The 14,404-nt window shown below is 48.8% G+C and overlaps 1 protein-coding gene across 1 annotated transcript in view; it reads left to right on the forward strand.

Moving 5' to 3' along the window:
- Positions 1 to 14,175, forward strand: part of LOC104547637 (plexin-A2) — a gene marked incomplete at its 5' end in the record, with an annotated part of 57,184 nt that extends 43,009 nt beyond the window's left edge. The window contains 10 exons of the mRNA XM_010193422.1: positions 1,146 to 1,212; positions 1,781 to 1,927; positions 2,378 to 2,537; positions 3,078 to 3,181; positions 7,558 to 7,657; positions 9,660 to 9,850; positions 10,431 to 10,600; positions 12,233 to 12,445; positions 12,814 to 12,964; positions 13,767 to 14,175. Of these exons, the coding sequence (XP_010191724.1) occupies positions 1,146 to 1,212; positions 1,781 to 1,927; positions 2,378 to 2,537; positions 3,078 to 3,181; positions 7,558 to 7,657; positions 9,660 to 9,850; positions 10,431 to 10,600; positions 12,233 to 12,445; positions 12,814 to 12,964; positions 13,767 to 13,862 (1,399 nt within the window). The remainder of the gene's footprint in view (positions 1 to 1,145; positions 1,213 to 1,780; positions 1,928 to 2,377; positions 2,538 to 3,077; positions 3,182 to 7,557; positions 7,658 to 9,659; positions 9,851 to 10,430; positions 10,601 to 12,232; positions 12,446 to 12,813; positions 12,965 to 13,766) is intronic.
- Between the last annotated feature and the right edge of the window lie 229 nt (positions 14,176 to 14,404).

Raw genomic sequence — 14,404 nt, forward strand, 5'->3', positions numbered from 1 at the left:
TTCAGGCTTAAAATCTTTGGGGATCTGCAGACATTTTCACAAATTCCTGGCAGATGTTGTGATCCTGAGAGATGATGGATAACGTGACCCCGGGTCCCTTTGCTGACTGGCGTCAGTTTTTGTTTGCTGAAATCTGTGGCTCCTGTTTATGCTTGATCTGCTCGATGTTGGGATCAAACCCTGTTGCTTCTGTAGTGTGTTTTTCATTAAATGCCAGTGTTTTCAAACATGTGGGATGCTGTCTAAATACATACCGAGAGGCAGTCTCTAATTGAAGACAGCAGAGCCGATGGGGGAGAATAGGGAAAATGGGTCCTTCTGGGCAGCTCCTGGCTGCCTCAGTGGCATGGTGACAGATGGCAGGGATGGCCCCGGGGATGAAGGTGCAGAGAGGTGCCCATTCCCAGCTGCAGGCTCACAGTGAAGGCGGAAGTGGGCATGGTCCCTGTTCTGGTTTTGCTGGAAATGAATTATTTTCCTTACAGTAGCTGATAAGATTTTTTGTTCTGGTTCTCACCAGCAGATGTTTGCATTTTCCAAGGTTTGATTTTCAGTCTTTCACCTGGTTTCATTGGGGTTTTTTTTCCCTTCTCCCTACACAAGAGGAACTGGGGAGTGAAAGCCCAGGTTTATTTGGTACAGATGACCCAGCACAGCCTCTCTGTCCCAGGAAAAGGGATTGTGGTGCTTTAAGGAAAGTCCCCCAGGTCCTGCAGAGCCAGGATTAAAATCTATCATTAGGAGCTATTGTATTTAAATTAGAGATAATCTTGGGCACAATGTCGGGAGAGGACACTGGGTGGGACTGGGGAGAAAGCTGCAATTTCCCTGCCATTGTCACTTGCTGTCTCTGATTGCCAGCAACACCTCAAATCTCAGTGATTTTCTGAGTCAGGCTGTAATTTGCACCACGTGCGAGGAGCCGAGTGTCACCAGGCTCCCTGTCCCCAGCCCCGTCAGGCCGTGGCAGCTGTCAGCTGGGCAGGCTGCTGTCACCTCTGTGCAATGCCGGGGTAGAGGGGGGACAACCGCATGCTGCTCCCTGCCTGCTCAGGAGCTGGGTGGTGCCACCCATGGACATTTGGAGTCCTCTGCTGCGTGGTTTGGTTTTGTCTGTAATGTGTGTGTGCTCCTGGCTTTCCTAGGACCGAGTCAGTGGCTGAGAAGATGCTGACCAACTGGTTTGCCTTCCTCCTCCACAAGTTCCTCAAGGTAAGGAGGGGTGGCACTGAGCCCCTGCTGCCACGGTGCTGTCTCACCCACTGGCCATCCCCAGGGTGGATCTGGGCTGGAAACAGGAGGTGGGAATTTGCTCCAAGATGCAACACCCGGAGTGAGCCAAGCTGTCACAGCCTCCGTGCTCAGCTCTTAGACAGCCTGCGGTCATTCTCATGGAATGGGGTTTTTGTTGCACCCCCTTAGTGCTTAGGGGAAATTCTCACTTAAATCTCCATATTTTTTAACTTAATTTGTGGTTTTGGAAGCCCCGCAGTATTTGCTTCCTGGGGGTGAACAATGAGATCAAGGTCTCAAATTCCCTTTTTTACAGCCATTATAGATTCAGTAGAGAGTTATCAAGCCAAAAACAACATATCCATTGAGCCATGGAGCTCATGGTTTTGGCTGCCCTCTCCAGGAGCTGCTGGGGGCTGAGCCTGCATGTGCTAAAGATGGAGTCAATGGCACAGACTGTGCCTGTGCTGAACTTGTCTGCAGGCTGGTGACCCTGGAGGAGATGCCACCTTCACCCTGGGTTCGTTCTGCTGTCTGTCTCGTGTAGGAATGCGCTGGGGAGCCGCTCTTCATGCTCTACTGTGCCATCAAGCAGCAGATGGAGAAAGGTCCGATCGATGCCATCACAGGAGAAGCACGTTACTCCCTCAGCGAGGACAAGCTGATCCGGCAGCAAATTGAGTACAAGACTCTGGTGAGTGATGGCTGTTGAAGCTGCCATTGAATCGCTTCTGTCCTCCTCACTCGGACATGAGCTGTGCTCACCTTCAGGCCTGTGATTTGGACACTACTGTGAAGCACAGATGTTGCCAGTGCAATAAACCTCATGCTGCTAGAGTCGTGCCCAAGTCAGGGCTGCCCCTCGTCTGCAGGTACGAAGAGCCTGAGCGGAGGCTTTGAAAGGCAGGGTTTGAAGGGAGCGTTTCATCCACCTGCACATTGGGCATTGCCCTCCCTCTAGCAAATGAAAATGGATATCCAGGCCTCCTTAGTAATCGTTACCAAGATACACTAGATGCAACAGCAGTGATGCCGATAGGGATGCAGTGGGGTTTTCGTGGGGTTTTTTTGACATACGTGGTTACAGTTCTCCTGGATGCTTTTCTGAAGCCCTTTAGAGTATGGTGTGGTTCTTTCCTTCCAGATCCTAAACTGTGTGAACCCGGATAATGAGAACAGCCCAGAGATTCCCGTGAAGGTGCTGAACTGTGATACTATCACTCAAGTCAAAGAGAAGATCCTGGATGCCGTATACAAAAACGTCCCATATTCCCAGAGACCCAGAGCTGTTGACATGGACTTGGGTAGGAGCCTCCCGGCCTCATAGGAAGGGAAAGATGAGGGAGGTGGTTGTTATCAGGGACTCCCCGTGGGTTTTGCAGAGCTTGAAAGCCAGAGCTCAGGCTGCACAACACACACGGTTCTGCCCCTAGAAAGTATGGGCAAGATAGGTTTTAACTCTGTGGTATCAGCCAATTGTCCATGATCACAGAGTGAATGAATCCTTAACTCTACTGAGCAAAGCTTCTCCTCAAGCCTGTGTCTCTTACCAGAGCTAGAGGGGCTGGGAAGCTCCTGCACCTCGGTTTAGTTAAACACTGCAGGACTGTCTGCATGAGAATTAAAATGCTGCACTTCCCTGCAAGAAAACTATTGGTGTGACCTTCCTTGCAGTTGTAAGATGTAAGAGCAGAATTTGGCTTTCTCTGGGTGCCTTTCTGGGAGTTGGACTGTGCTGCAGACTCCTCTGTCCGGGAGTTACCTGGGGCAGAAGTGGATGGAGCCCATTGGTGCTTTTTCCCTCTCTGACCACGGCACCTGCCTGGTTTCTGCCTCTCCTGCAGAGTGGCGGCAGGGCCGGATAGCTCGTGTGGTCCTGCAGGATGAAGACATCACCACCAAGATTGAGGGAGATTGGAAGCGCTTGAACACCTTGATGCATTATCAGGTAAGAAAGTGGCCCCAGCAGACAGCTCCCAGAAAGCTGCCGGGAGGGAAGAAAAACAGAGCAGAAATGTAATTCCCAAGTATCTCATCTAGGAAGACAGACAGGGAGGTCACATTTGTATGATAAACCAGAAGGGTTCAATGTGCTTATGCATTAGACGAGAAAGCAACCTTGACATGGATCTTAAAGAACCTAGCAGAGTTGAAAATTGGCTAAATTAAAACCGCCAGCCGTGCGAGTGAGATAGAGTGCTGGAGCGGGCTGAGCTGCCACTGCCGGAGATGCGGGGCTCGGGGAGGGATGGACCACAAGGGAAGAGAAGCCCCTGCCTTCCTCCAGGGCCCAGCAGACACCACACGGTGAGAGGATCTGATCCAAAGCACCAGGCTGCAGTGGCCGCTCATCTCATACCCTTGGTCTTCCTACCCGTTGACTCTTGAGCAAGGAGTGACGAAGGGAAACGGGGCAAATGCTGTCACATGGAGGGGACAGGATGAAACCAGGTCAAGAAAGGGTGAATATCGGGGGCTGCTTCTTGCAGAGTGACATGAAACCCCTTAAGACCCAGACCCAGTCTTCCAAGCCAAGTAACAGGGGTTTTGCCACTAAAGTCATATAAAATGAAGGTGGATGGTAAAGATGCTCTGTGGTGCATCAGCCAAGGTAGGCAAGGTGATCTGAGAGATTGATGCCATCTTTAGCTTTTGCAGCGTGTGTGCCCCAGTCCAGGCTGCATCTGTTGGAAAGGGCTTCTTACAGTGTGCGAAAGATGGAAGAAGAGGGAAAAATGGAGCTGAGGAAGGTTTGGCTGCAGAGAATAAAAGGCTTTCACTCAGAGTCTGTCTGCAGCAGAGGATAAGTGCATTAATTAGGACCCGTAACCTACTGCTGTCCATCACTACCTACACTGGAGTGTTTAGTATTTAATCTGGCGTCTTTCCCTGTGCATACACCATCTCCAGTCCATCAGTATGACTCATGCTGTGTAAGTTGAATGTGAGCCAGCATTGACAGGAGCCCTATAATCAAGGAGTGAAGCAGAGAGAATGGCATAAATATGCAAAGTGCATGTAAAAAAGCACCTCGAGGGTCAGTTTTTCCAAGCACCCTGGAGGATTTAAACACAGATTGCTGTAAAATGTCATAGGAGTGGTGCAGATGAATTCCATTGTTTCTGAAATCTGTTTTACCTGACAGTTGCAAGGGATTAACCAACATGCAGGGAAGCAGCGAGACTTTATTACACCTTGATCTCTAAAAGTCATCTTAAGGAAGTCAGAAGCAAAAGCCGTTTTTGTGCTGGGCGCGAGGGGAGGGAGTGCTTTCATGTTGGTGCCTGTGGAAAATCCTGAGCAGCGAGTTTACCCTTAAAAATAAACAAAATTGAGATGCTGCAGCTTTTCCTGCCGTTTCAGTGCCAGGTTTGCTCTGGAGCACAGCAGAAGTTTGCTGCCCAATGTCTCACCAGGTGGTGGTCACACATTTCCTGCACTGCCACAGAAATCTCGTCAAGGCCAGGCTTTTGCCAAAAACATACAGCAATTTTTATTTACTTTTTTTTTTATTCCTACCAGTTTGGGTTTTTTCTGTTTGAGTAATAAATGTTTTTATTAGGTACCAAAAATACAGATGCTCCAGGACGACACAGTAAAACAAATATACAGGCAAGGGCACAGCGTAGAAGAGGGTATAAAATCACCTGAGTTTCAAGGATGACTTCTCACCATTTTCACAGGACTCTTACATACAAAGCACACAGGGTTCAAGACATAAAAATGAAATCTAGATTTTTCTGTCATCTGGAGGACTGGCGAACATTATTTCTAAATTTCTAGAGGAAAACAAAAGCTAGCTCAGTAAAGCTCTCTCCATCTTTTATTCAGAGCTGGTTTATTCTTGTCTTTATTCCTGGTCAGGTGCTGGGCTCCAGCTCCTGCCAGGGACCAAATCAGCCTGCGCTGAGGCAGGCTCTGCACAGGGCTGGGATTTAATGCCCAGATTTTCTCAGCCCCACACTTGGCTGCTGGGTTTTTGACACAATTACTTTTGTTTTCTACATGTTTAGGATGATAAAAATACAAAATATATCTCTGTCAACCAATGAAATGCAGTTTTCATTGGGAAGCCTTCACATGCAAAAAACAGATCGGATTTTAAAAAAAATATTAATCTTTCTGTAATATTTTTTAATCACTTTATATAATTATGTAGAGAACTGTATGCCTACTGCTTATTTCTTCATTTGTAAAAAAGATGTGTAGGTTAAATAGGTGCAATTCTTTGTTACATTCTCCAGAGCTTTTAAACTGAGTCAAAGGAATTGTGTTACACTGATGTAGTATCCTTTTGGTTTCATGCCTATTAAACTCCATGGGAGAGTCTCACCCACGTGGCTTTACTCAAGAAAAATGAAACACGGAATTTAATATCAAATGATTTACAGTGGCTCATGCGAGGTTAACTCCGAGGCAGCAGAGCATGAATACCTGTCAGCCTGTGAGGCTGGAAGGGCCCAGAGACTAGAAAACTGGTTTAAATGACAAATTAGAAGCAGAGAGGGAAGATTTGTGTGGAAAATGAGACCCAGGAGCTGAAGGTGGCGTGGCTGTGGAGCCAGCATCCTTGCAGCATCCTCGCCGCATCCTAAGCATCCTCGCAGCATCTTCAGCATCCTCGCTGAACAATTGCTGCCCCATGCAAGCGCAGTGTTATTGTCTGGGTTTCTGCACTGCTGCTCTCCCCAGCTCCAGTTTTCATTTTTCTTTCCTTTAAGGTGCTTTGTGCAGCATGTTTCCAGCTTGTAGAAGAATCGGAATATTTATAAAGTTGTAAGCCAGGCAGGCAGCTTTGTAGTCATCTCTAGGGTTTTATAGGAGTGCGGCAATAGCGGAGCAAGATGGGGAACCAATGTGTGGTACATCTAATTTGCTCGCTGGTATTTTTTAGCTGACAAGAGCCATTCGACCCAAAATTTAGAGAGTGAGAGTGCTCTGTACATGTGTGCAATGTTCAAAGCTGCTCTCCCAGTTAACCACAGCCCTGGTGGAGATGGATCCCAGCAGATGCGGAGTGGGAGCACCCTGGGCTGCTGGCGCTCAGGTTTCTCCCTGGTGAGATTGAACTGAAGTGGCAGCTAATGACAGCCTCAGAAAATAAGTAATATCACCACTGATCGCTTCTTCCAGCAACTTAATAAATTGGATGAAGAGAGGCAGGAGCAGAAGAGGAAATAACAGAGGTGTTTTAAGTGTTTTGCTTAGAAATATCTCACTTTTTTACTGCGAAACATAAGTGACTATTATTTCCACTATCACTAGTGATAATAACTCGCATTTTTACATGAAGTTTTTCATCTGGATGGAACCCAAAGCCTTGCGGGCAGCGACAATCACTCTGTGCAGGTTACTTTGTGGACGTGGCCTGAACCCCCTTCTGCTGATGCAGGGGGAGCAAAGCTCAGCTGCTCCTTGCAGCATCCCCGTGCACAGAGACCATCCTCACAGGACTCTTGGCAAATAATGGAGGACTCAGCCCCAAATGCGATTTCTCTGGTGTGAGAAATTGTTTCCTTTGTACAGCTCCTCACAGTGATTTGTGGGCTGGGCCCCGGTGGCTCTGTCATTCTGCAAGATGTGGTGACTCTGCTCTCTGCTCCACGGGCCACGAGTTCAAAATTAAAAGACACTCAGGCCCGTTCCCTGGAAACCTGGAGATTCTTAATTAAGGGAAATAAGTTAAAAAACTTCCAGTGACTACTAGATTTATAGGGAGCATAAAATTAAACATGGCTACTAAAATCTGCTATAACAAAATCTTGTTAGCACTAATGTTCATTTATAGTTTGACTTCCCAGCATTTAATTCCTTCTCTGGTGCAGTAGAGGGACTGACAATTTAATACCCTGAAAGATGGCTTTATGACTCGCTCAGCTCTAAATCAAACTTTTAAAGTTCGTAAAAATTGCTAAAATAAAAAATGGTTTAATAGGAATGTTTTATGGTCCATAACGTTATTATAGCCGTTTTATTCCCTCTGCATTGTTACTTTAATTAGATCACAACAATTCTTGAGATTCTCATTTTTATTGGATAAAGCATGATCTTAAATCAGGACGACCGAAAACATCTTCAGTCTATCTTTTGACTTATCACTCCTTTTCTCCAGTCCCTTGCTATGGAGCTCAACTGGGCCAGGACCACGTCCCCACTGGGGCTGGTGCCAACATTGCTCCCCATGCCCTGGGGAACCCCATCCTGTGCCTACAGCTCCCTGCCCACCCTGGGACCAGGGCTTTGTGTCACCTGCGTATCTGGATGAGCAGCTGGCAATGGCAGTGCGGGCAATGGGATTGCTGATGTCTTCTCCTCCTTTTCCAGGTATCAGACCGCTCAGTTGTGGCTCTGGTTCCCAAGCAGACCTCCTCATACAACATCCCTGCTTCTGCCAGCATATCCCGGACATCCATCAGCAGATACGGTAAGGAGCCGAGTTACGTGCTGGGACACCACGGCTCATGGAGAGCGGCCGGGCATTGCTCCTGCACCTTCAAACCAGCCTGGAGCCAGGCGTGACACCAGTGTCACAGCCTTAAATGGGGATCTGTCGTGATGGGGCTGGTGTTGAGGCTGCCTTTGTTGCAGGAGGGCAACACCATAAGGCAATTGGGTGAGAAAAAAGCAGTAGCTTCCCCCACAGACCACACCACGTCAGCCAGAATGAAAGCACGTTCACATGCCAGACAGAAAAATGTCCTTGGCTGATGGGTTTTTTGCAAAGGCTTTTCCGAGAGAAAAGCCCAATTCTGGCATCTTTTTCTTCGCGAAGTGGAGGATCCTGAATTCTTAGCTAATGGGTCAAAAATGGGTAATGGCAATCTCAGCTCAGCGTGCTCAGCTGTGCGCACCTGGGAATTCTCTATTTGCATAATAGCAGGGCTTGGCACTTCCCAGAGGGTCCCTGAAGATGCTACAGCCTGAGCAAATGAGTCTGCGAGGTGCCAGGTGTGCGTTTATAGCACTAAATCCACAATAATAGTAATAATATTCTTCCATAAAAGGCAGCAGTGGCAAAACCTCTAGTGCACTGATCTTTCATTATCTTTCATTTTACAGAATGTTTTACAAACGAGAGGTTTCCTGACAAACCTGTGTCCTCCTCTTATTTATAGCTCCAAAAATAATGGGGTTTTTTCTCAAATAAGGGTTCTGAGGAGCTGTCCACAAGAGAGTCTTTAGGGAAAAGCCAAGAGAAAAGGCATTTCTCCTTGCATTTCTCCCTACATTTCTCCCTCCTGTGTAATCCACCCAAGTGCCCAGCGCTTCCCATGCTTCAGGTGATGGAAAATCCAAGGCTGGGTCGCACAACCTGAGTCCTCAGCGCTCATCGATCTGTGTCAGCTGGGAAAGCTTTGCAAACCACCAATATGAGCTATCATTGCTCATGTTAAGATTAATATTTCTAATTGTGCAGACAGAATTTAAATGAGATACTTATTTACTTCCCCTATAATATATCGGTACAGAGCTGTGTTTAAAAATAGAATTACTGGATGCTTCCCGAGCTGTCCCCCTGTCTGTCTCCTTAATTATATCAGTTGGAGTACTCATTTATCTAAGCCTTAATCAGGGATGAAAATCTAGCTAGTTTGGTAATGACTTGTGTATTTCCCTTGGCTGATTTATGATTGATCCCCATACTCTGGGTGAGCAGGGAACTGCAGGCTAAACTTGAGAAAACGCACCAGGTTCCCAGAGAACAAAGAAATTTGAGAAAAAAACCCAAAAATGCACAGTTTGGCTACTCAGCCCTGTGTCTTGCCTTAAAGATCCCATGGATGGGATCCAGGGAGGCACATTCTTTGGGAAGTTAAATATATCTTGCATCCCTCTGTGGTTTCCAAGCAACTAAGGGAAAACCATTTGTCTGCTCCGCTTTGAACTCCCCTTTCCCTGCCAGGCAGGGGCAGGGATGCTGGACCCACCCAGCCTGGATGTGGGACCGGCCTCAGGTTCTGCCGTGGGTGCTCAGCTGGAGCTCTTGTTGCTCTGATGAAAGCCTCAAGAACAGCAATATCTTCTGCCCCTTGTGCTGGCTGTGCTGGGCAGCTGCTTATTATTTACTGATATCAGGGCGCCGGTGCTGCAGGGGTTGGTGCCCGGGGTTAATGTGCGTGAGCTGTAACTCGTAGAAAAATCCTGTATGGAGCTATATTAGTGAGTTCACACGAGTAACAGATGTGAATCGAGTAGAAAAGCCTATTCTTTATAGGATAGGGCTCTATTCAGTGGAGACTAATGTGTATCTTTGGCAAATGCCAAATTGTGTTGGTGCTTGGGTGGCATTACATTTCATTACCCCATAAAAACGCTGGTGTGGATGATTTTGGCATTAGCGAGTGTGCTGGCACCACTGAGATGAGACAGCGGGATGAAAAAGGGGTTTGCTTTGAGCCTGACCAACTTCTCTTCCCCTTGCTCAGACTCCACCTTCCGCTACACTGGCAGCCCCGACAGCCTGCGCTCCCGCGCCCCCATGATCACTCCCGACCTGGAGAGCGGTGTCAAGGTCTGGCACCTGGTCAAAAACCACGACCACGGAGACCAGAAGGAAGGAGACCGGGGCAGTAAGATGGTGTCTGAGATCTACCTGACCAGGCTGTTAGCGACAAAGGTAACTGCCGTGTGCTAAATTGCTGAATTCCCTTGAGAAATGCATAGGGGGGTCCCTCTAGACACATTTGCCAGCATCCTGTGTGGTCCCTGATGATGCTTAGCTGTGGGGGGCTGTCCTGGCCAGGTTTTCCTGGGCCCCAGGGCTTGGGTGCCTCCTGGAGCAGCAACAGAAACACAACCCGGATCTCCTCGCGCTGCAAGGTGATTGCTGCAACACTTCATTCTTCTGCACGGTATTAAAACACACAGAGTGGGAGAGGTGCAGCAGTGCCTGTAAATATTTAACCTATTTCCTCAGCCAGGGAGTGTTTTCGTGCCTTTCACCATGAGTTCAGCACTGTATAATGCAGATTTGCTTTTGAAAGCAAAATATATTATTTCAGGGTAGAAATGAAGAGTGAATGCAGCCATGAGTAGCTGCAGGCTGGAGCATCCCACAGGGCCTAAAGCAGCCTTGAGACCCCATGGCAGCACTGTAGGGAGCTGGCAGTCCCATCTGCCGTCCCCTCCTGCCACCGCTGCCCAGTGCAGCGTGTGCCCGGCCCCCCCTTCACCTTCTCACTTGCTGCTCCCATTAGGGCACGCTGCAGAAATTTGTGGACGACTTGTTCGAGACGCTGTTCAGCACCGTGCATCGCGGCAGTGCGCTTCCCCTGGCCATCAAGTACATGTTTGATTTCTTGGATGAGCAAGCAGATAAGCATGGCATCCACGACACAGACGTGAGGCACACGTGGAAGAGCAATTGGTAAGAATGGAGGAGGAGAAGGAGGAGAGTGGAAGTGGGGGCAGACCTGAGTATTGAGCGATTATCTATGTCCTGGGGTAAAACAGCAATGGGAAAGAGCTTTGGGAAGGCTGGGAACAACCAAGTCCCACAGCTCCAAAGCATGAGATGCACCACAAAGCCATGCTGATGCTTTTCAACCACCACCAGTGCTGTCCTAGTCCCCCTGCAGATGTTGCAGTGGGGTTTGTCTCCATGCATGCATGAGTTGAAAACTCAGTGCAGTGTTAAACCACTGCACTCTGCCTACACCCTGCTGTAGCACAAATGCCAGAGCTGCACCTTCCCAATAGCATTTGGGCAGTGGGAGAAGGTGACAAGAGAGGACAGAGCCAGCCCCATGTGTGGCCAGCATGGACTGCAGCTGGGTTCAGCCTTCTCCAAACAACAGGAGCTCTCGTGTCTGTCTCTGCCTCTGCCATTATTTTGGGATTAAAAGCTCCATGGGTTAGGAATTTACCTCTGCAAGGAAGGAAGAAAAGCACAACAAATGGTTGCTGCCTTAAGACTTTGTATTTTCCCCCCGAGTTCCTCGTGGTTTAAAAGGCCTCTAATCATCACGGCTGCAAAAGCCAGGTTCCCTGCTAAGGCTGTGGGAAGCTAAAAACAATTTATTGAAAGCCTCAGAAGGAGTTATTAGGATAAAAACTCTAGAATCACAAAAAAAATAAAACCATAAGATGAGACTTCTTAAAGCAATAGAGAAGAAAGCGCTGACCAGCAGAGCCCTGCTCCTTCCTCCTGCCCTGGGGCACAGGGAGGCTCTGGAGAAGGGCAGAAATTTGGCCTCTGAACAAAGGGCTCTGCTGAGCACTTTGGTCAGCGGCAGCATTCCCACCAAGGGGATTTTGGTGGGGAGATGGGAGAAGGGTTATGCTGGAGCAGGGCAAAGCAAAGCAATGGGGGCTTGGAGGAGTGAGCTGGGATAACGGGGGCCGGGGGAGCGGGCGCTGCAAGAGTTAAGGCTGCGTGGCTGCAGGGCAGCAAGAGTTAAGGCTGCAGCGCTGGAGAGCCAGGGAGAGCCCAGACTTGAAAGGTAATGGAAAGCAGCAGCTGGTTTTTTGATCCTGCTATACAGCCAAAGAAAAAAGGAATAATAATTCCCCTTTGATTGCAAAGGCCTCTGGATTTGGGGACAAAGCCTCTGATGCCTGCTGCAGCGCAGGCAGATGATGGGCTGTGGCGCAGCCAGGCTGATGAGCGCGGGGCCCCCAGTGCCACATCAGTGCCCCCAGCCCAGCTCTGCACCACGACCTCCTGCTCTAACGACCCCAGTTTAATGGGCTTCTCCCTGAGCCACTCGCCCGCTACCGCCGAGCCTGTCCCGGCACAGCCGGGTGCTCACCAGGTTCTCACCTCCATTGCCCTGTACAGGATCAGACCGCGCAGGGGAGCGGTGTCCAGCCTAGGACCCATCACTGGCAATCTGGGCAGGACTGGGCTAACTGATGTTTGAGGGACCTGGCCCAGCTCCTATTTACAGCATTGCTGTGTCCCACCGATTTGTATTCTGGTTGGGAACACAAACCGCAGCGATCGTCCTTCCCTGGCCTTTGTCTTAACGTTTGATTTTGTTTCTTGATTTCCCACCAGCCTCCCTCTCCGCTTCTGGGTGAACGTCATCAAAAACCCCCAGTTCGTGTTTGACATCCACAAGGGCAGCATCACAGACGCCTGCCTCTCCGTGGTGGCTCAGACCTTCATGGATTCCTGCTCCACCTCGGAGCATCGCCTGGGCAAGGACTCCCCCTCCAACAAGCTGCTGTATGCCAAGGACATCCCCAGCTACAAGAGCTGGGTGGAGAGGTGAGCAGTGTTAGAGTGGATATGGGGAAAAAATTCCTTCACTAAAAGGGTTTTCAGGCACTGGAAGGGACTGCCCAGGGCAGTGTTTGAGTCCCCATCCCTGGGGGAAATTAAAAGACAGGGACATGAGGTGCTTGGAGACGCAGTTTAGTGGTGGACAGGTTATGGTTAGACTCAGTGATCTTAAAGGTCTTTTCCAACCAAATGATTCTGTGATTCCATTTTCAGCCTCTTACAGACCAGCATCCCATTTTGTTGGATGTAAGCAAAAATGTCCTTTCTCCTGCAGAGCTTAGTGTAAATCCCCAGCAGAAGAGGGGCACTTTGAGCCTCAGTGTTCCTCACAGCCCCCCTTTCCTTTCCCACAGGTATTATGCTGACATCGCCAAGCTCCCCGCCATCAGCGACCAGGACATGAACGCTTACCTCGCTGAGCAGTCGCGCCTGCACGCCGCCGAGTTCAACATGCTGAGTGCGCTCAACGAGATCTACTCCTACATCAGCAAGTACAGCGAGGAGGTGGGTGTCCCCGCCGTGACAGCACCCCACAGCACACATGGCATGGGAGAGGAGCCGTGTTTCTGTGCCATAACGGGTCAGGCAGCCATTGCCCTTGTTCTCTTCACCCACAGAATTTTTTGGGTCCTGTAGTGCACTTCCTAGGGGGTTGAGAGCTAAAATATGGTAGGAGCAACTGCATTCCTCAGCCTTTTCGCATGCCCAGCGCAGCCCACTCCTAAACGCAGTGGAAAATCATCTCAACGCAGTGGAAAATCATCTCAACCCAGTGAAGGTCCCCAGAAACATCCCCATCTTTTGAGAGCAGCGTGGTACAAATCCCATGTTGCGGTTTAGCAAAGCATCCCTGGAAGCACAAGCTCCTTTAATGAATGCATCACTTGAAACCAAGTTCTCGCCATCTGTTCCACCCCTTCATTTCAGTGCAAGAGGAACCTATTTTGCAATTATGTCCATTAAAAGGACGGGTTTTGTCATTTATTTGCATGTATGCGTTTGTGATACAATGCCGCAGCGATTTTCCAATTAGGGTTTCAAAATCTCATCACTTTCATGCAAAATGAAACAAGAGACATGGAGTCCAAGGTACAGGAGAGGGAATGATTGGTGGTGCGGGTAATGCACACTGAGCAGTCCAACAAATCGGCGAGTGCAGCCGTGTTGCTTTGCCATTTGGTATTTAAGTTTCACACCCCCGCATTTTGAGTTGCTCGCATCTTGCTGCCCACCTGCCTCTGCCACCCCCTCCCGTGCACTGATTTCTTTCTCTCTTTTATTTTTTCTCCCTTTTTTTTGGTACCAGCTCATCGGGGCCCTGGAGCAGGATGAGCAAGCGCGTCGGCAGCGTCTGGCATACAAAGTAGAGCAACTCATCGGAGCCATGTCCATCGAGAGCTGAAGAAAGGCTGTGGCGCAGCAAAGGGCAGCAGATTGCACGGACGCTCGGGAATTCAAAGGGAGAACAGCCACAAAAGACGCTGGACACGTATAAGTACCCCGGCTGTGCTGGAGACTGGCCCAAGTACTGGCTGTGTTCAAAATCGTAGATGGATCCTGTGTGAAAAGGCAGAAAGAGGAAAAGACGAAGCATCTCAATCCAAGTCAAAGCCAGATGGATCATTTTTTCGAGCTTACATGGAAGGAAGGAACCTGGAGTGTCTGGATGTCTCCATGACTGCTGCTTTGCATGAAAATTGTTTGATGTATATTAGAAAATAAAACTTTATTTAAAGGGTTTTTTTTTAAAAAAAAAGAAAGAAAGAAAGAAAAAGGAAAAAAAAGAAATAGAGCAAAAACCACAGAGGCCACAGAGATAATCCTGGCAGCAAGGCTTGGCTCTGAATCCTGTCCTTGAGAAGCTCCCAAGGATGCGGCTCAGGCGTCCTGCAAATGGACTCGTACGCCATTTGGAAAGTCCGGAAAAGCAAAATATTCTTCTTT

This window comes from Mesitornis unicolor, unplaced genomic scaffold, assembly GCF_000695765.1.
Source record: "Mesitornis unicolor isolate BGI_N332 unplaced genomic scaffold, ASM69576v1 scaffold12161, whole genome shotgun sequence".
Taxonomy (NCBI): Eukaryota; Metazoa; Chordata; class Aves; order Mesitornithiformes; family Mesitornithidae; genus Mesitornis; species Mesitornis unicolor.